Source organism: Cheilinus undulatus, linkage group 11 (genome assembly GCF_018320785.1).
Source record: "Cheilinus undulatus linkage group 11, ASM1832078v1, whole genome shotgun sequence".
Lineage (NCBI taxonomy): Eukaryota > Metazoa > Chordata > Actinopteri > Labriformes > Labridae > Cheilinus > Cheilinus undulatus.
This window is the reverse complement of record NC_054875.1, coordinates 50,168,179-50,183,778: the sequence shown is the minus strand read 5'-3', so window position 1 is coordinate 50,183,778 and position 15,600 is coordinate 50,168,179. Positions and strand designations below refer to the sequence as shown.

General features: G+C 44.8%; 1 protein-coding gene across 2 annotated transcripts in view; it reads right to left on the bottom strand.

Moving 5' to 3' along the window:
• The window catches only part of srpk3 (SRSF protein kinase 3), a 41,867-nt gene that overhangs the window by 15,698 nt on the left and 10,569 nt on the right, over positions 1-15,600 (bottom strand). For both annotated transcript variants that reach the window (XM_041799164.1, XM_041799165.1), the window contains exons 3-7: positions 12,301-13,460; positions 9,402-9,510; positions 5,781-5,868; positions 5,603-5,690; positions 1,994-2,100 (exon numbers count right to left, since the gene is read on the bottom strand). In XM_041799164.1, coding sequence (XP_041655098.1) covers positions 1,994-2,100; positions 5,603-5,690; positions 5,781-5,868; positions 9,402-9,510; positions 12,301-13,460 — 1,552 coding nt within the window. The remainder of the gene's footprint in view (positions 1-1,993; positions 2,101-5,602; positions 5,691-5,780; positions 5,869-9,401; positions 9,511-12,300; positions 13,461-15,600) is intronic.

Sequence of the window (15,600 nt, the reverse complement as noted above, 5' to 3'; positions counted from 1 at the left end):
GATGTGGATATTTAGCTCCACACATGTCTTTAAACAGTCATGTGCTGTAATTATATAGTCTACGACTGCCTTCCCTTTTGCTGAAACTGAAGTAAAATTATTATTTCCAGCTATCCATCCATTCAAAACACAGCATTTACAGTCTTTCAGGAATTCAATCAGCATTTCACCGTTTATTTACAACTACATCCAAACTGACTCTAGGTGGGACATCTCTATCTGTATCAAAAATACAGTCTTCCAAACTACCAATTCGACTGTTAAAATCTCCAAAAACATAAACAGCATCCACTTCAGGCAAATTATAGAGCTGGATCAGAAGCTGATTATACATGCCCTGAGGGTCAGCCCATACTGATCCTTCCTTGTAAAACAATACTGTGACAACCGATGTTGAAACTGCAAGGAAATTAAGCCGTCTATTGATTTTTCAAGCAAAGTTACTTTATATGACCTGAAAATTTCATTTCTCACAAGAATTCCCACACCCCCCTGAGCTTTTTTTTGCTTTAATGTGTCTTTCTGTTATGTCCAAACCAGGTGTATCCCTCTATTTCAATTTTGTTTTGTCCTGTTAGGTGCGTTTCATTCAGGGAGATAAAGTCGGAGTTAAAGCTCCGTAATATTAAGAGCCGAAGCTCAGAGTTTGTGTCCGTCCACCCGTTAATATTCCAATGCACAAGACGAAATGTTTCATGACTTACAGGCTGGGCAGCAGCTCCTCAGGTGTCAGACCTCCTCCTCCGTTCGCCGTCACCCACGTCCTCCACACCTGTTGGCCGCCTTCTAACCCTGCCGTTACCGGTGATGTAAAACTGCTTACCAGAGGGGATTTCATTCAATAAAGTTCTGAAGTTTAGTTCAATAAGACGCTCGGTGTGGGACTTCGCAGATCGGATGTAAACATTACGGAACTTCTCGTTACTTCTCAGCACTTGTTTCTTTCGTAGCACATTAACTTTATCCTGTATTGAGCCAAGTTCCACCTTTATCACACCAGGGCGTCCTCCTCTGTCCTTCAGCCGCTCGGCAGCCATCACCCCGCAGGAACTTTCCCACTGTAGCCCCTCTCTTAGCAAATTCTCCACCATGCCCATGACATTATCTCCTTCCTCGAGACGTAAACCAGAGATGATAACAGACACATCAGGATTAAAACGTGCACTTGCTCCGTCTTTCACCCGGTCGATTTTAGCTTCCACTTGTTCAGTTCTTTTTATCATGAGGCTCAGGTCAATATCCAGATCGTCTTGGATTTCCTTAGTCTTCTGAGCAAGCTCGGCTTTCATGCAGTCCCTGTTTTCCATTACAAGCTTATATAGCGAGTCACGCAGGCTGTCAACTTTTGAGTTTAAATGTCTCTCGACCGCTTCTTTCATGCCGTCAATTTTGCAGTTCAGGCTCTTTAACTCCTGCAGCACACTGGTAGACAATGAGTCGCCGTCTTTGCGTTCTTTTTGTCTCACACTTGGTCCATCGCTTGACATTTTGGACAGGTTCACAAAAGCAAGGCTTAAATGGACAGTATGTGCTTCGATTTCTTGAAAAAGCACAGTTTAATTGAGATATGTGAATCAAAAAGGCCTAAGGACGCCAACGCCAAAACGTCCTACGCCGCCATCTTGCTCTCTCCTCCATGAGTATTGTGTGACCATAATATAAGGATGATTCATAATAAATGATAGCTCATGTTGTTTTTCTGTGAGCTTTTTAAGCCTTTTCCTTTAAATTTCACAACATCCAGGGCTCAAACTGAGCCTCAGGATTGTTTTTTTCTAAATTAACTGTTGGCAGAGATGTAAAAGTCCTCAAAACTTTGAGGTTTGATAGTGCTTCTCTATGCAGATATCCCCTCCTGCCCCCCATCTGGAGTTTTTCTCTGACATCTGCAGACATGCTCTACATTATGACTGCCAGTAGCAAAGATAAACTAGTCCCAGTCATGAGCCAATGAGTCTAACAAACAACGAGTCCAACAAGTCCACGTCTGTACCTGTCTGATGATGGTCTTCACACACACCAGAGGAAGTCCCATGTAGTTGGACTTTATGATCCACTTCAACAGCTGATGACCCAAGACCTCCAGAACCATGCACACATCTGATTAGAAGGTAAGGACTGAGACACAGACACGCTGAGAGACAACCACTGAGAGACGGAAACGCTAAGAGACAAACACGCTGAGAGAGACAAACACGCTGAGTGACAAACACGCTGAGAGAGACAGACACACTGAGAGACAGACGCTGAGAGAGACAAAAACGCTGAGAGAGACAGACACACTGAGAGAGACAGACACACTGAGAGAGACAGACACGCTGAGAGAGACAGACACACTGAGTGAAAAACACGCTGAGAGACACAAACGCTGAGAGAGACAGACACGCTGAGAGAGACAGACACGCTGAGAGACAGAGACTGAGAGACAGACGCTGAGAGACAGACGCTGAGAGACAGACACACTGAGTGAAAAACATGCTGAGAGACAAACACGCTGAGAGAGACAGACACACTGAGAGAGACAGACACGCTGAGAGAGACAGACACGCTGAGAGAGACAGACACACTAAGAGAGACAGACACGCTGAGAGAGACAGACACGCTGAGAGAGACAGACACGCTGAGAGAGACAGACACGCTGAGAGAGACAGACACACTAAGAGAGACAGACACGCTGAGAGAGACAGACACGCTGAGAGACAGACACGCTGAGAGAGACAGACACGCTGAGAGACAGACACTGAGAGACAGACGCTGAGAGACAGACGCTGAGAGACAGGCACGCTGAGAGACAGGCACGCTGAGAGACAGGCACGCTGAGAGACAGACACTGAGAGACAGACACGCTGAGAGACAGACACTCTGAGAGACAGACACTGAGAGACAGACACGCTGAGAGACAGACACTGAGAGACAGACACGCTGAGAGACAGACACGCTGAGAGAGACAGACACGCTGAGAGACAGAGACTGAGAGACAGACGCTGAGAGACAGACGCTGAGAGACAGGCACGCTGAGAGAGACAGACACACTGAGTGAAAAACACGCTGAGAGAGACAGACACACTGAGAGACAGACACGCTGAGAGAGACAGACACGCTGAGAGAGACAGACACACTAAGAGAGACAGACACGCTGAGAGAGACAGACACGCTGAGAGACAGACACGCTGAGAGACAGACACGCTGAGAGAGACAGACACACTGAGTGAAAAACACGCTGAGAGAGACAGACACACTGAGAGAGACAGACACGCTGAGAGAGACAGACACGCTGAGAGAGACAGACACACTAAGAGAGACAGACACGCTGAGAGAGACAGACACGCTGAGAGACAGACACGCTGAGAGACAGACACGCTGAGAGAGACAGACACGCTGAGAGACAGACGCTGAGAGACAGACACGCTGAGAGACAGACACTGAGAGACAGACACGCTGAGAGACACAAACGCTGAGAGAGACAGACACGCTGAGAGAGACAGACACGCTGAGAGACAGAGACTGAGAGACAGACGCTGAGAGACAGACGCTGAGAGACAGACACACTGAGTGAAAAACATGCTGAGAGACAAACACGCTGAGAGAGACAGACACACTGAGAGAGACAGACACGCTGAGAGAGACAGACACGCTGAGAGAGACAGACACACTAAGAGAGACAGACACGCTGAGAGAGACAGACACGCTGAGAGAGACAGACACGCTGAGAGAGACAGACACACTGAGTGAAAAACACGCTGAGAGACACAAACGCTGAGAGAGACAGACACGCTGAGAGAGACAGACACGCTGAGAGACAGACACGCTGAGAGAGACAGACACGCTGAGAGACAGACACTGAGAGACAGACGCTGAGAGACAGACGCTGAGAGACAGGCACGCTGAGAGACAGGCACGCTGAGAGACAGGCACGCTGAGAGACAGACACTGAGAGACAGACACGCTGAGAGACAGGCACGCTGAGAGACAGACGCTGAGAGACAGACACGCTGAGAGACAGACACTGAGAGACAGACACGCTGAGAGACAGACACGCTGAGAGAGACAGACACGCTGAGAGACAGAGACTGAGAGACAGACGCTGAGAGACAGACGCTGAGAGACAGGCACGCTGAGAGAGACAGACACACTGAGTGAAAAACACGCTGAGAGAGACAGACACACTGAGAGACAGACACGCTGAGAGAGACAGACACGCTGAGAGAGACAGACACACTAAGAGAGACAGACACGCTGAGAGAGACAGACACGCTGAGAGACAGACACGCTGAGAGACAGACACGCTGAGAGAGACAGACACACTGAGTGAAAAACACGCTGAGAGAGACAGACACACTGAGAGAGACAGACACGCTGAGAGAGACAGACACGCTGAGAGAGACAGACACACTAAGAGAGACAGACACGCTGAGAGAGACAGACACGCTGAGAGACAGACACGCTGAGAGACAGACACGCTGAGAGAGACAGACACGCTGAGAGACAGACACTGAGAGACAGACGCTGAGAGACAGACGCTGAGAGACAGGCACGCTGAGAGACAGACACTGAGAGACAGACGCTGAGAGACAGACGCTGAGAGACAGACACGCTGAGAGACAGGCACGCTGAGAGAGACAGACACGCTGAGAGACAGACACACTGAGAGAGACAAAAACGCTGAGAGAGACAGACACACTGAGAGAGACAGACACACTGAGAGAGACAGACACGCTGAGAGAGACAGACACACTGAGTGAAAAACACGCTGAGAGACACAAACGCTGAGAGAGACAGACACGCTGAGAGACAGAGACTGAGAGACAGACGCTGAGAGACAGACGCTGAGAGACAGACGCTGAGAGACAGACACACTGAGTGAAAAACATGCTGAGAGACAAACACGCTGAGAGAGACAGACACACTGAGAGAGACAGACACGCTGAGAGAGACAGACACGCTGAGAGAGACAGACACACTAAGAGAGACAGACACGCTGAGAGAGACAGACACGCTGAGAGAGACAGACACGCTGAGAGAGACAGACACACTAAGAGAGACAGACACGCTGAGAGAGACAGACACGCTGAGAGAGACAGACACGCTGAGAGACAGACACGCTGAGAGAGACAGACACGCTGAGAGACAGACACTGAGAGACAGACGCTGAGAGACAGACGCTGAGAGACAGGCACGCTGAGAGACAGGCACGCTGAGAGACAGGCACGCTGAGAGACAGACACTGAGAGACAGACACGCTGAGAGACAGGCACGCTGAGAGACAGACGCTGAGAGACAGACACGCTGAGAGACAGACACTGAGAGACAGACACGCTGAGAGACAGACACGCTGAGAGACAGACACGCTGAGAGAGACAGACACGCTGAGAGACAGACACTGAGAGACAGACGCTGAGAGACAGACACTGAGAGACAGGCACGCTGAGAGACAGACACTGAGAGACAGACACTGAGAGACAGACGCTGAGAGACAGACACGCTGAGAGACAGGCACGCTGAGAGAGACAGACACGCTGAGAGACAGACACTGACAGACAGACGCTGAGAGACAGACGCTGAGAGACAGACAAAGACAGACAGAGACAGCTGATAAGGATACGGACTCCGTTGACTCCAGAGATCTTGAAGTCGTCGATCAGCTGGACAACTGTTTCTCTGAAAGGATCTGATGGGTCACTGTCTCTCACCTGCAGAAATATTCACTAGTTACTTGTCTCATTATCAACCTCCAGGTGTTTTTTATGCAGGTCACATGATCACTGCAGAGAGGTACTCACACATCGCAGCAGTTTGATCTCATCTAGAGCCGTCTCCGTGTAGTGGGGAGCGCTCTTCACCACCTTCAACGCCACAAAACGCTTCCTCCTAGAAAACACCATCAGTCAAACACAACGATAAGAATGAGACTGATTTACATTTTCAGGTTAATACCTGAACTGAACCCATCTGGACTAAGTGTTCTGAGCATGCTCCGTAGCATGTGGGCAGGTTCTGACCCAGAAGAATCTTAGCAGTAGAACAGAACCAATGCTAGCTGTGCTGCTGTTTGCCCTCAGTAATGACTGGTTAACAGAGAGAGCATAAATCTCATTCGCACTAAAAGTAGAGCATATGACAATGTGTCCACAGCTGCTTTTTAGTTTCAGAGCGCTTCTCATTGGTGTTTTTTGGTGCTAGATTACAAAAGCTGGCTTCTGCTTTCCTCGTTAGTATACGTAATAGAGTTTTGAAGAACTTCATGTGCCTCATACTTTCTTTTTCCAAAGAAACATCAGGAAAGAAAACATACAAACGATAAAAAGCAATCCTGTCCTGAGAGGTAGCAGCTGCAGTTTCTCTCCCACCATTATCAAAAGTCTCACCTTGAGATGAGTCTCAAAATCAGGTTCCAACATAGTACTGGTACTAACAGTACAACGTCCGACACCTACTGGACTGAATTACAACACAGATTCTGATGCTTCATTTCAGAACCTTGCCACCCTCACATGACCCCCTGCCACTCCAAATGTAAGTAAAAAGCAACATTATGGGTGTGATTTATGTCCAGTCGCTTCATTTCAGCTCAGCATGGATGTCTTCTCCTGTTTTACTGTCAGTGTGGTATCTGTGCTCTGCTCCTGCCTCCTACCAAGGACGCAGTCACACTGACTCATTTTATTGTTCGTCTCTGATGTGATGCCGGTGTTTGAATTCAGTTAGAGCCCCTTTCACAAAGCAGTTTCCTCTGTTTCCTTTCTTATTCTGTGTGACAAAATAGAGGCAGCTTTTATTTACCTAACGACTCTTTTCATGCACATTTATTTTTTCTAGAACAGGGGTTTTCAAAGTGTGTGAGAGTGAGCCTCCCCTAAGAAGAAATTATTCATTCGGTGGACCCCCACCCACAGAAATTATTCAAATTGAAAAAACAATTAAATAACAACATTTCAAACATTTACGTCTAATCTTTAAACATTTTTAACATTTATATCTTTTGAATATTTTGGTTTGCAAATGTCCTTAAACATCTGCCTCTCCCTCTTGTTCAGTTATAATGCCATTAAAAACCCCTTTTTCATATTATTTTTTAACCATTTTACAACTTCTTTTTGCCAATTTTTCTGCATTTTTTCCACTTTTATCCCATTTTTGCCCTTTTTCACCCCTTTGCCCATTTAAGCTACCTTTCATCATTAAATATCCCTTTTTTCCAATTTTTTTGCTTATTTTTGCAAAGTCTTTTCACTACTTTTATCCCAATTTTTGACCCTTTTTTGCCACTTTTTCTCAACTTAAGCTACCTTTTGCCATTAAATACAACTTGTTTCCTTTTTTCCCATTTTTTGCCTCTTCTTTTGCCATTTTTACCCATTGTTGCCACTTTTGCCCATTTAAACTACCTTTGCCATTACATACCACATGTTTCCTCTTTTTTTGCCCATTTTTGCCACTCTTGACTGCTTTTTGCCCATACAAGTCACCTTCCACTCATTTTTTTGTCACTTCTCACCCAATTCTGCCACTTTCTGACCATTTTTCCACTTTTCCTCCCCATTTTCACCCCTTTCCACACATTTTTTGCTGCTTTTTGACCATTTTGCCACCTTTAACCTATTTTTATTCCTACTTCAAGCTGTTTTTGCCACTTTTCACCAATTAGATTGTTACTTTTGCAATGGTATTTTTAAATAATTTTGCTCTTTGGCTGAGAGTTGAGGAACACTGCTCTATAGCATAGTCCCTATAGTAAAGTTTATTCATTTTGCTCCATGCACAGCAGAGGTTCACAAAGCAAATCATCTTTTTTCTGGTTTATGGTTCTGCGCCTCCACTGAAGCCCTGTGGCGGCCCCCAGGGGAGGCCTGCCTTACACTTTGAAAACCACTGCTCTAGAAAGTATTGATTTAGGCACTGTTTAGGCAGATGGGCGTTGGTTTAGCTCAGTGGGTAGAGTAGGCACCCATATAAAGAGGATTTTGTCCTCAATGCACCAGTCAAGGGGTCAACTACCGGTCCCGGCACTGTTTGGTGCATGCCCCCCTCTTCCCACATTTCCTGTCTTGGATTAATATCCTCCTACGCTCTACTTATGATGTCCTACCCACACCAACAAATCCGCACCAGTGGGCGCTGGCAGAGAACCCAGGCTGCATACTGTGTTGGAAACCAGCCATCCTAAAGCGTGTACTGTCATCTAGCCAGTCAAGCCTGATGGAGGTACGATCAGATCAGAGCTGGCAGCAGGTCTAGAAGAGGAGAGAAGGAAGACTTGTAGTAACATCAGGAGAACAGGGCCCAGCTTCCTCAGATTTGTTAACGCAGGAGAAAGCTCCAGTGGGACATCAGCTGGTATGGGCATCCTGGAAACAGCTGCTAACTGGGACCTGAGGGTTGACCTCAAGAAACAACTCAAGTTTCCAGAGAAACTCTCATACCAGATAAAGTTCTTTGGTCGAGAGCAACAAAACAAGCAGAAGCCTGGGAAGTACCGGGCTCCGATCCAGGAATGCCAACAGGTGGAATGGGGGGCTTGGAACTTCCAGGTGGAAGTAGGCTGTCGAAGATTCCCTGGGCAGTCACTGTGGAGGAGCAATCTGTCCAGAGTTGGAATCAGAGGCTACATCAGAACCACCTCAGGACGCTGGGCTATGCTATAAAGCCCTCCAAAGGTGTTGTGAGCATCAACTGGTTAAAGACCTGTGAAAGTGGGTGGGCCTGTACCACAAAGTTGGGCTGACTGGACTTGTTAGGGTGCTAGACATCATGTATGTGGCGGGAATCCTCTCTGCCCTTGTGATGATAGCGATGAACTCAGCGTAATACAGACCCAGCTGTCCTGTCTAAATAAAGCCAGAAAAGCCCCAAAAATATCTTAAAAATCCACAAAAAAAAACCAGAAGGTACTGATTTAGCACCTGTATCAGAAAAGAAAAAACCTAACGATACCCAACCCTGGTCCTGCTCCTTCTTGGCTGTGATTGGCCAGTAAGGGATGAGTGACATAGATGAGCACTGTGCTGTTATTAAAGATGAAGTGTTTTCAAGAGAGTGCAGCAACATAAACAGCTGATGCTGAGGATGTTTCACTCCACTAAAGGTGCAGAGCACTGAAAATGCTGGCCTGCTTTGGCTTGGTACTGAAAATGAGAGCTGCCCATGCTGACTGTGGACACCGGCCCTAGACTTCACAGCATTAAATATTTAAGTTTACTGCTTGTTAACTTGTGAGCATGATCAACTGTAAGAAAGCTTAATAGTAAATAGCCATGCTTACCGCCTCATTTAGTGGAGAAAAACAGAATTCTGTCAATAAAAGGATTCTTGTGCCCTTACTAGGATAAGGACAGCAGTCCAGTTATCAGTTATAACTGTGGTTCAGTTTGGTGGTGCAGGTAAAAGTACTGTGTGTTTCTTACTGAAGGTCCCAGCAGAGCCACACTGTAGAGAAATGCCCCCAGCCCAGTTTTCGGACCACGTGGTATCTCCCGTTAAACAGGTCACCGATCTTCACCGGGTAGTAACCACCTAAAGAAAGACACACCCACCATTAACCACACACCCACAATTAACCACACAACCACTGTACCCACTAAGGTTCGGGGTTCAGATATAATTCGAATATCTAAAAACTCATTAATATTCCAAAGCTGAAGTGCTATTTGAGAGTGTTTTTTTTATATTTTTGCTGTTTATAATTGTTCTGGAGTCTCTCCCCTCTCCCCTTGCCCTCTACTTCACCCATATGTAGGTGTAGGAACCAAATGTTTCATCACATGACATGTGACATGATGAACAATAAAGTTTTCACACCAAAACACAGAGGTGCAGCAAAGGCCGCCATTGGGGATGATCGCCATGGTGGTGCACACACTGCTGGTGATTGATCAATCAATCAATCAAGGACTTTATTTGTCCCCAGTAGGGGCCATTCAGTGTGCAAAACTATGGGGAGCATAAGAAACATACAAGCCACATAAAATGCCTAAGAGTACATAAAAACATGCAACAGCACAATTTGACACATTTAAGCACAAAGTAACATAAAACAAGAGACAATTCCTGAAACACATCCCATATAGTACTCTCCAGGCAGCCCTGCAGAGTTGAAATTGCTTCCTTTGACCATATTTGTACATTTTTAGTTGTACCTTTCCCCCTCTGAAGAGACGTGCGGTAGATGAGAATCAGGTGCAGTGAACAAAAACGCTCTGTTCTTGATCTTGATTCAGAAGACGGGGATCGCCTTGTGTTTTTTAGGTAAAAACATGTAGGGACAAGATAGTACCAACATTTCAAAATGTTTTGTTGATTATAAACATGGTATCATCACCACCGTAAGCCGCGCAATTTAATTTATTTTTGTTTGACATTTAATTTCTAACCTGTTTGTTCGTTTTTTGAAGTTGACCATGAGTACCAAAAATACCTGTTAAAGGCCTCTAAATGGTGCAGGTGGCTAAAAACGTACATAAAAATGAACATTAACTGCTTTTGCTTTCAGCTCATTATTTCTTCTTTGCAATCTGTGATGTAGTATTGGAGGGTCCTCTAGTGCAGTGGTTCTCAGACTTTTTTTGCCCAAGGCACACCTAAGGTTAAGCCAAAATCTCAAGGCACACCACACTGATATGGATACAAAAGAGACTCTTTCAATAATGACAGTCAAGGCTGTCGTAAGGGGGGATAATGAGGAAACTGTAAAATAAACAAAATATACAAATGAACAAATAAAACATTCTAATCAAAGAAACAAAATCAGTTTTATTTATTTGTGCTTGGTCAAATATAGCCTTCTTAAAGATGCTATCCCATTAAAACAGAATGACTTTTTTATTGGTAATGTTAATGTCGATGGAGTGACTGAACTAAATGATTAGGAAAGTAATGTCAACTTCATAGCAAGGTCATAATGTGCAGAAAAATCAGGATGTCAGAAAATAAAGTGGAAGATACTGAGACAACTTTAGTTGACAAGAACTGAAGAACTGTGAAAAGAGACAACAAATATGGTGATGAGGAAAACTGGGAAAAAGGTAAAAATGGCAAAAATAGGTAAAATTGGCAAAAAAGCTGTTAAAAGTTATGAAAAATTGGTGAAAAATGACAAAACAACAACAAAGGGGGTGAAAAGGTTGGAAAAAGTGGCAAAAAATGGCAAAAAGGGGTTAAAAATGCTGAAAAAAATGGCAAAACAGTGGCCAAACAATAGCAAAAGTGGGTCATAACATAAGAATTGGTCATAAAAGTGTCAAAAATTGCATAAAGCAGCAAAAAAGTAGCAAAAAGGGGTTAATAGTGATGATACAAATAGGCAGAAATGACAAAAGAACAGCAAAAGTGGGCAAAAAGGTTTTAAAAGGCAGCAAAAATGGCTTTAGAGTGGCAAAAACGTGTTGAAAGTGCTCAGAAGGGTGCAAAAATAGGTTATAAGTGGCAAAAAGTACAAATTCCCAAGGCACACCCTGGAGAACCACTGCTCTAGTGGACAAATGTGTAACTACACTGCGATTAAAGCACTGAATGCTTTACATACACTTAATAAAAAATGTGCATAAATATTCAAATATAATTTTAAATCTATAAAAAATAATACATGAAAATCGAATGGGACTGTAGATAAATATTGAAAGCTCTAGTACCCACAGTAAAAATACGAGGGACCAGATACTGGACCAGGAGCGGAGGGCCTCAGGAGACTAACCAAAAACTGTGTGATCATACAGATTTATTCTGATAAATAATGATAATCAGTCCTATTAACGGCTGTATTAGATAATGCCTACGATACTAGCAGTGCATACTAACTTGGATAAAATGTAGTATGCAGAATGCAAACTGGAAATGCATGGATGCAAATGTTTAATATTGGTATCTGCAGGTACTGGCCCTGCTTACAAACATTGGTCATCGGCTGAATCATGCAGCATGACTACAAGTCAGTTATAGTCCTCGAATTTTATTCTGTTATCTGGTATATCTAACTGCTGAATCAAATAAAAAATAACTGTAGGTCAGAAAAAGTGACCTGTTGGACAAACTGACCTGATTTCATGGTCAAATGTGAGTGACATTTTGGAATACGAGGAGTGTTACACCAGAGCATTGAGGAAAATATGGTATCAGCCCTAATAATCACAACTGGTAGATCTCTGATGCAAACACATGCAAGATCTGTGCATGTGGGCTTGTATCTATGCCAGTGTATTCTAGTGTAGGAACAAACAGTCCAGCAGGTGGCGCTGTTTTAATCAACTCCAACATTAATCTATTACCATACTAATCATTGATGAGTTATTATTTAAAATGCAGCGTCACCTTTGCAGTAGTCTGACGGGTCTTCCTGTTCTTCATCGTCTGAGCCCAGCAGCTGTGCAGGAGGTGGGGTTAACTCTAGAGGGGGCGGACTCAGTGGGGGCGGGGGCGTCGTCAGCTGAGGGGTGGATGATGACATCATAGGATGCAGTCCAATGGGAGGCGGCAGGGAGTCGAGGGAGTGAAGGAAAGAGGAGGAGGCGGGGGAGTAAAGGTGTGAGGAGACAGTGGAGGTGAAGGTCACAGAGGGCAACAGGAACTGGTCAAAGTGGGAGGGGCTTAACGGAGGAGTGGGAGGAGCTTTGGCAGAATGTAAGGCTAAGGGGTGTTCAGAGGCATTGTGGGTAATGTTGAGCGGTAGGCTTGGAGGTGAGCATGAATTATCTGATTGGCTGTCAGTCTGGGTGACACTCTGAGGTGTTATCTGAGGTAATCTAAAGGAATTCTGGGTAATATTTAGGTTACCATCTGGATGTGATTGACAGGGGCTGTGGGCAGGAGCAGAGGATCTTAAGGGAGGGGATTGATTACGACTGTGGGCAGAGTCTAAAGACCTCAGTGGAGGTGATTGGCTGGGGCTGTGGACAGGATCTGGAGATCTCGAAGGGGCTGACTGGCTAGAACCGTGGGCGTGGTTGACCGGTCGTGCGGGAGTTGATTGGCTGGGACTGTGGGCAGGATCTGGACTTCTTGAAGGGGCTGACAGGTGAGGACTGTGGGTGGGTTCTGGTGATCTTGTAGGGTCTGATTGGCTAGAACTGTGGGCATGGTTGATAGATCTTGTTGGTGATTGGCTAGGACTGTTGGTGGGTTCTGGTGATGTTGTTGGAGGTGACTGGCTGGGATCATGGGTAATCACAAGGTCTCTAAGCGGTTCTTTGGGGACCATATCTTTGGGGGGGTGCAAAGGTGGTGGGGTGGGGGTCCTGAGGTCATTCTGTGGGGGCACTGGTGTGGTTTCGGGGGGTAAAACAGAAGGGGGTGGGTTTTCTTGAGGTGCTGAGATGAAGTCATGGACGTCTGGTGCAGGAGACCTTGCTTCTGTGGGGCAGGGCTCTGGAGGACTGTAGGTGGGCAGGCTGGTGTTTTGGCGATGGGGGGGTAACGACGGCGGGGGGCTGCTGTTGGCATTCAGAGTGTTAAGGTCACAGAGGTCATCGGGCCTGAAACAGACAGATTCACAGATTCTTAGTAAAAACATGGAACCTGTGCTGTACACAGGGTTGTTTTAGCATCCATTAATAATCAGTTAAGTTAAATGGTCATCAGACTAAATCTGTAACTGTTGAGTGGTCATCAGAGTAATGTATTTTTGGTCCAAGATGTTTTGACCAATCACGTATCAGCAGGATCTGTTCTGTAAAGGCAAAACACTTCATGCACAGAGCACCAGTAGCCTGATGGTTATGTCTGCATGCCCCCTGTTCAGAGGCTTTTGTCCTCAGAGTTGGCAGCTCGGGTTCAGAACTGGCCTGTGACTCCTGTGCAGGGGGGTTCCGTACTCTCTCTCTGGTTTCCAGCTCTATCCACTGCCCTATCTGAATGAAGGCATGAAAGCCCAAGAATAAATCTACAAAACAGCTCCCATCAACAGTGTTCTAAGATTGTTTCTCTCTGCACTTTGCTGGACGTACATTAGAAGTTTATCAGTTAGGGTTTAGTAGGAACAGCGTGGTATGACAGAATTTCGAACTAGAAAACAGAAATGAAGGTGTATGCAGGCTGTTGACGTCATACTCATGTATAACAGCTCAACTGAAGACATGAGGAACCATATCAAGCAAAAATAAATGAAATCTGGTGGAGCTTAATGCTAATTTTAGCCACACTCTACTCAGCATACCAGCCTCACATCATAAACCCACTGACACAACAACCCAGTGATGAATTTGCCTGTTTTCTGAGCATTTTCTTCTCTTTACCTACTGAGTTGGCGCCGGCGCTGTGTTTTATATGTCGGAGTATTATTACCATAACTCTGTCAAAGTTTGTCCGATCAGAAAAATTCCAATGGTGTTGGAAAGCTGAGAATTGTGGGCATGCGCACATATATGGTTCATTACGGTACTCACAACCATATGATGTGGGCATTCATAGCAAAACACAGAAGTATCGCGAGAGAGCTACACGGGTTCTCAACACTGTAACTCCTCAAAAGTTTGCTCAATCTAAAAAATTCTAATGCTGACAGAGAGCCGAGAATCTGTGCTTTCCAGTAATATATGATGTGTGGTATATATTATGGTAATGTCGAACAGCACCGTGAAAACGGCAGCTTTGGCAGAAGACAAGTGAGAAAGGAGAGTGAAGGAAGAGAGGAAAAGGAGAGCGAGTGAGAGTGGTGTTTTGTTTTCAAAAATAGCGTTAGATAGTGGCATTTGTGCGTCTGTCATGTGCAATAACAATATGTTACTGAGAATGTTGAGAATGCATTTTTCCACCTTTATTTGCACTAATTGTGGCCTATGTATATAGTTATCTTTTGCACTGTGTTTTGCACACCCAGAGTCCTAGACTCATAAAATGACAGCTGATTGTTCTAAACATGTATAGGTTCACATTTCAAATGTCAAATCAGAACTTCATGAGCAATAACAACATTTCTTCTCATAAAAGCCATGAAAAACAAATCTGTTTTTGTGTTTTTCATCTTTTAAACTGCTGACAATTCCATATAATGTGCAATAATCATTAACCAGATGTTGAAAAGTCAAGTTCAAGTACTCCTGGGAAAAGGGACCAAAGCTCTCAGACTTAGGGCATTTCCTGACTATTTTACATTCATAATAACAAAATATGTCCAAATTGCCATTTTTAGACTCAATAGGTAAAGGGTTAACTGTAAGTAAATTACATTAGAATTGGTTTGATTTTCAGGCGTTTATCACTAAAGTGAGCACGAGTGTTGCTGCTGTGTAACTTTCTGTACACTCTACTGCTACACTGAGACTCAGAGAGTGAATGGATAACTCCAGGAAGTTATCAAAAAAGAAAAAACCTGACACGCCGGATGGATTTGTTTCACACATCCATCTGGAAAACCTTCGATATACAGCGTTTGGGAAAGGGCAGAGTAGTTGAAAAAAACTTGGAGGATGATTGGATGAACGTTCTGTCTGTCACATCTTTACAGGCCAATAAGAACAACAAAACACGTGACGTAGCCGCGACCAAGGAGTTTAAAAAAAAAAAAAAAAAAAAACAACTCACTGCTGTCCTTTGTTCTTCTTTGAACAAAGAAATGCTTTCAAGTTCTGATAAAACCGGCGCTTTAGCAGCATCCACGCTGATCTCTTCCACCTA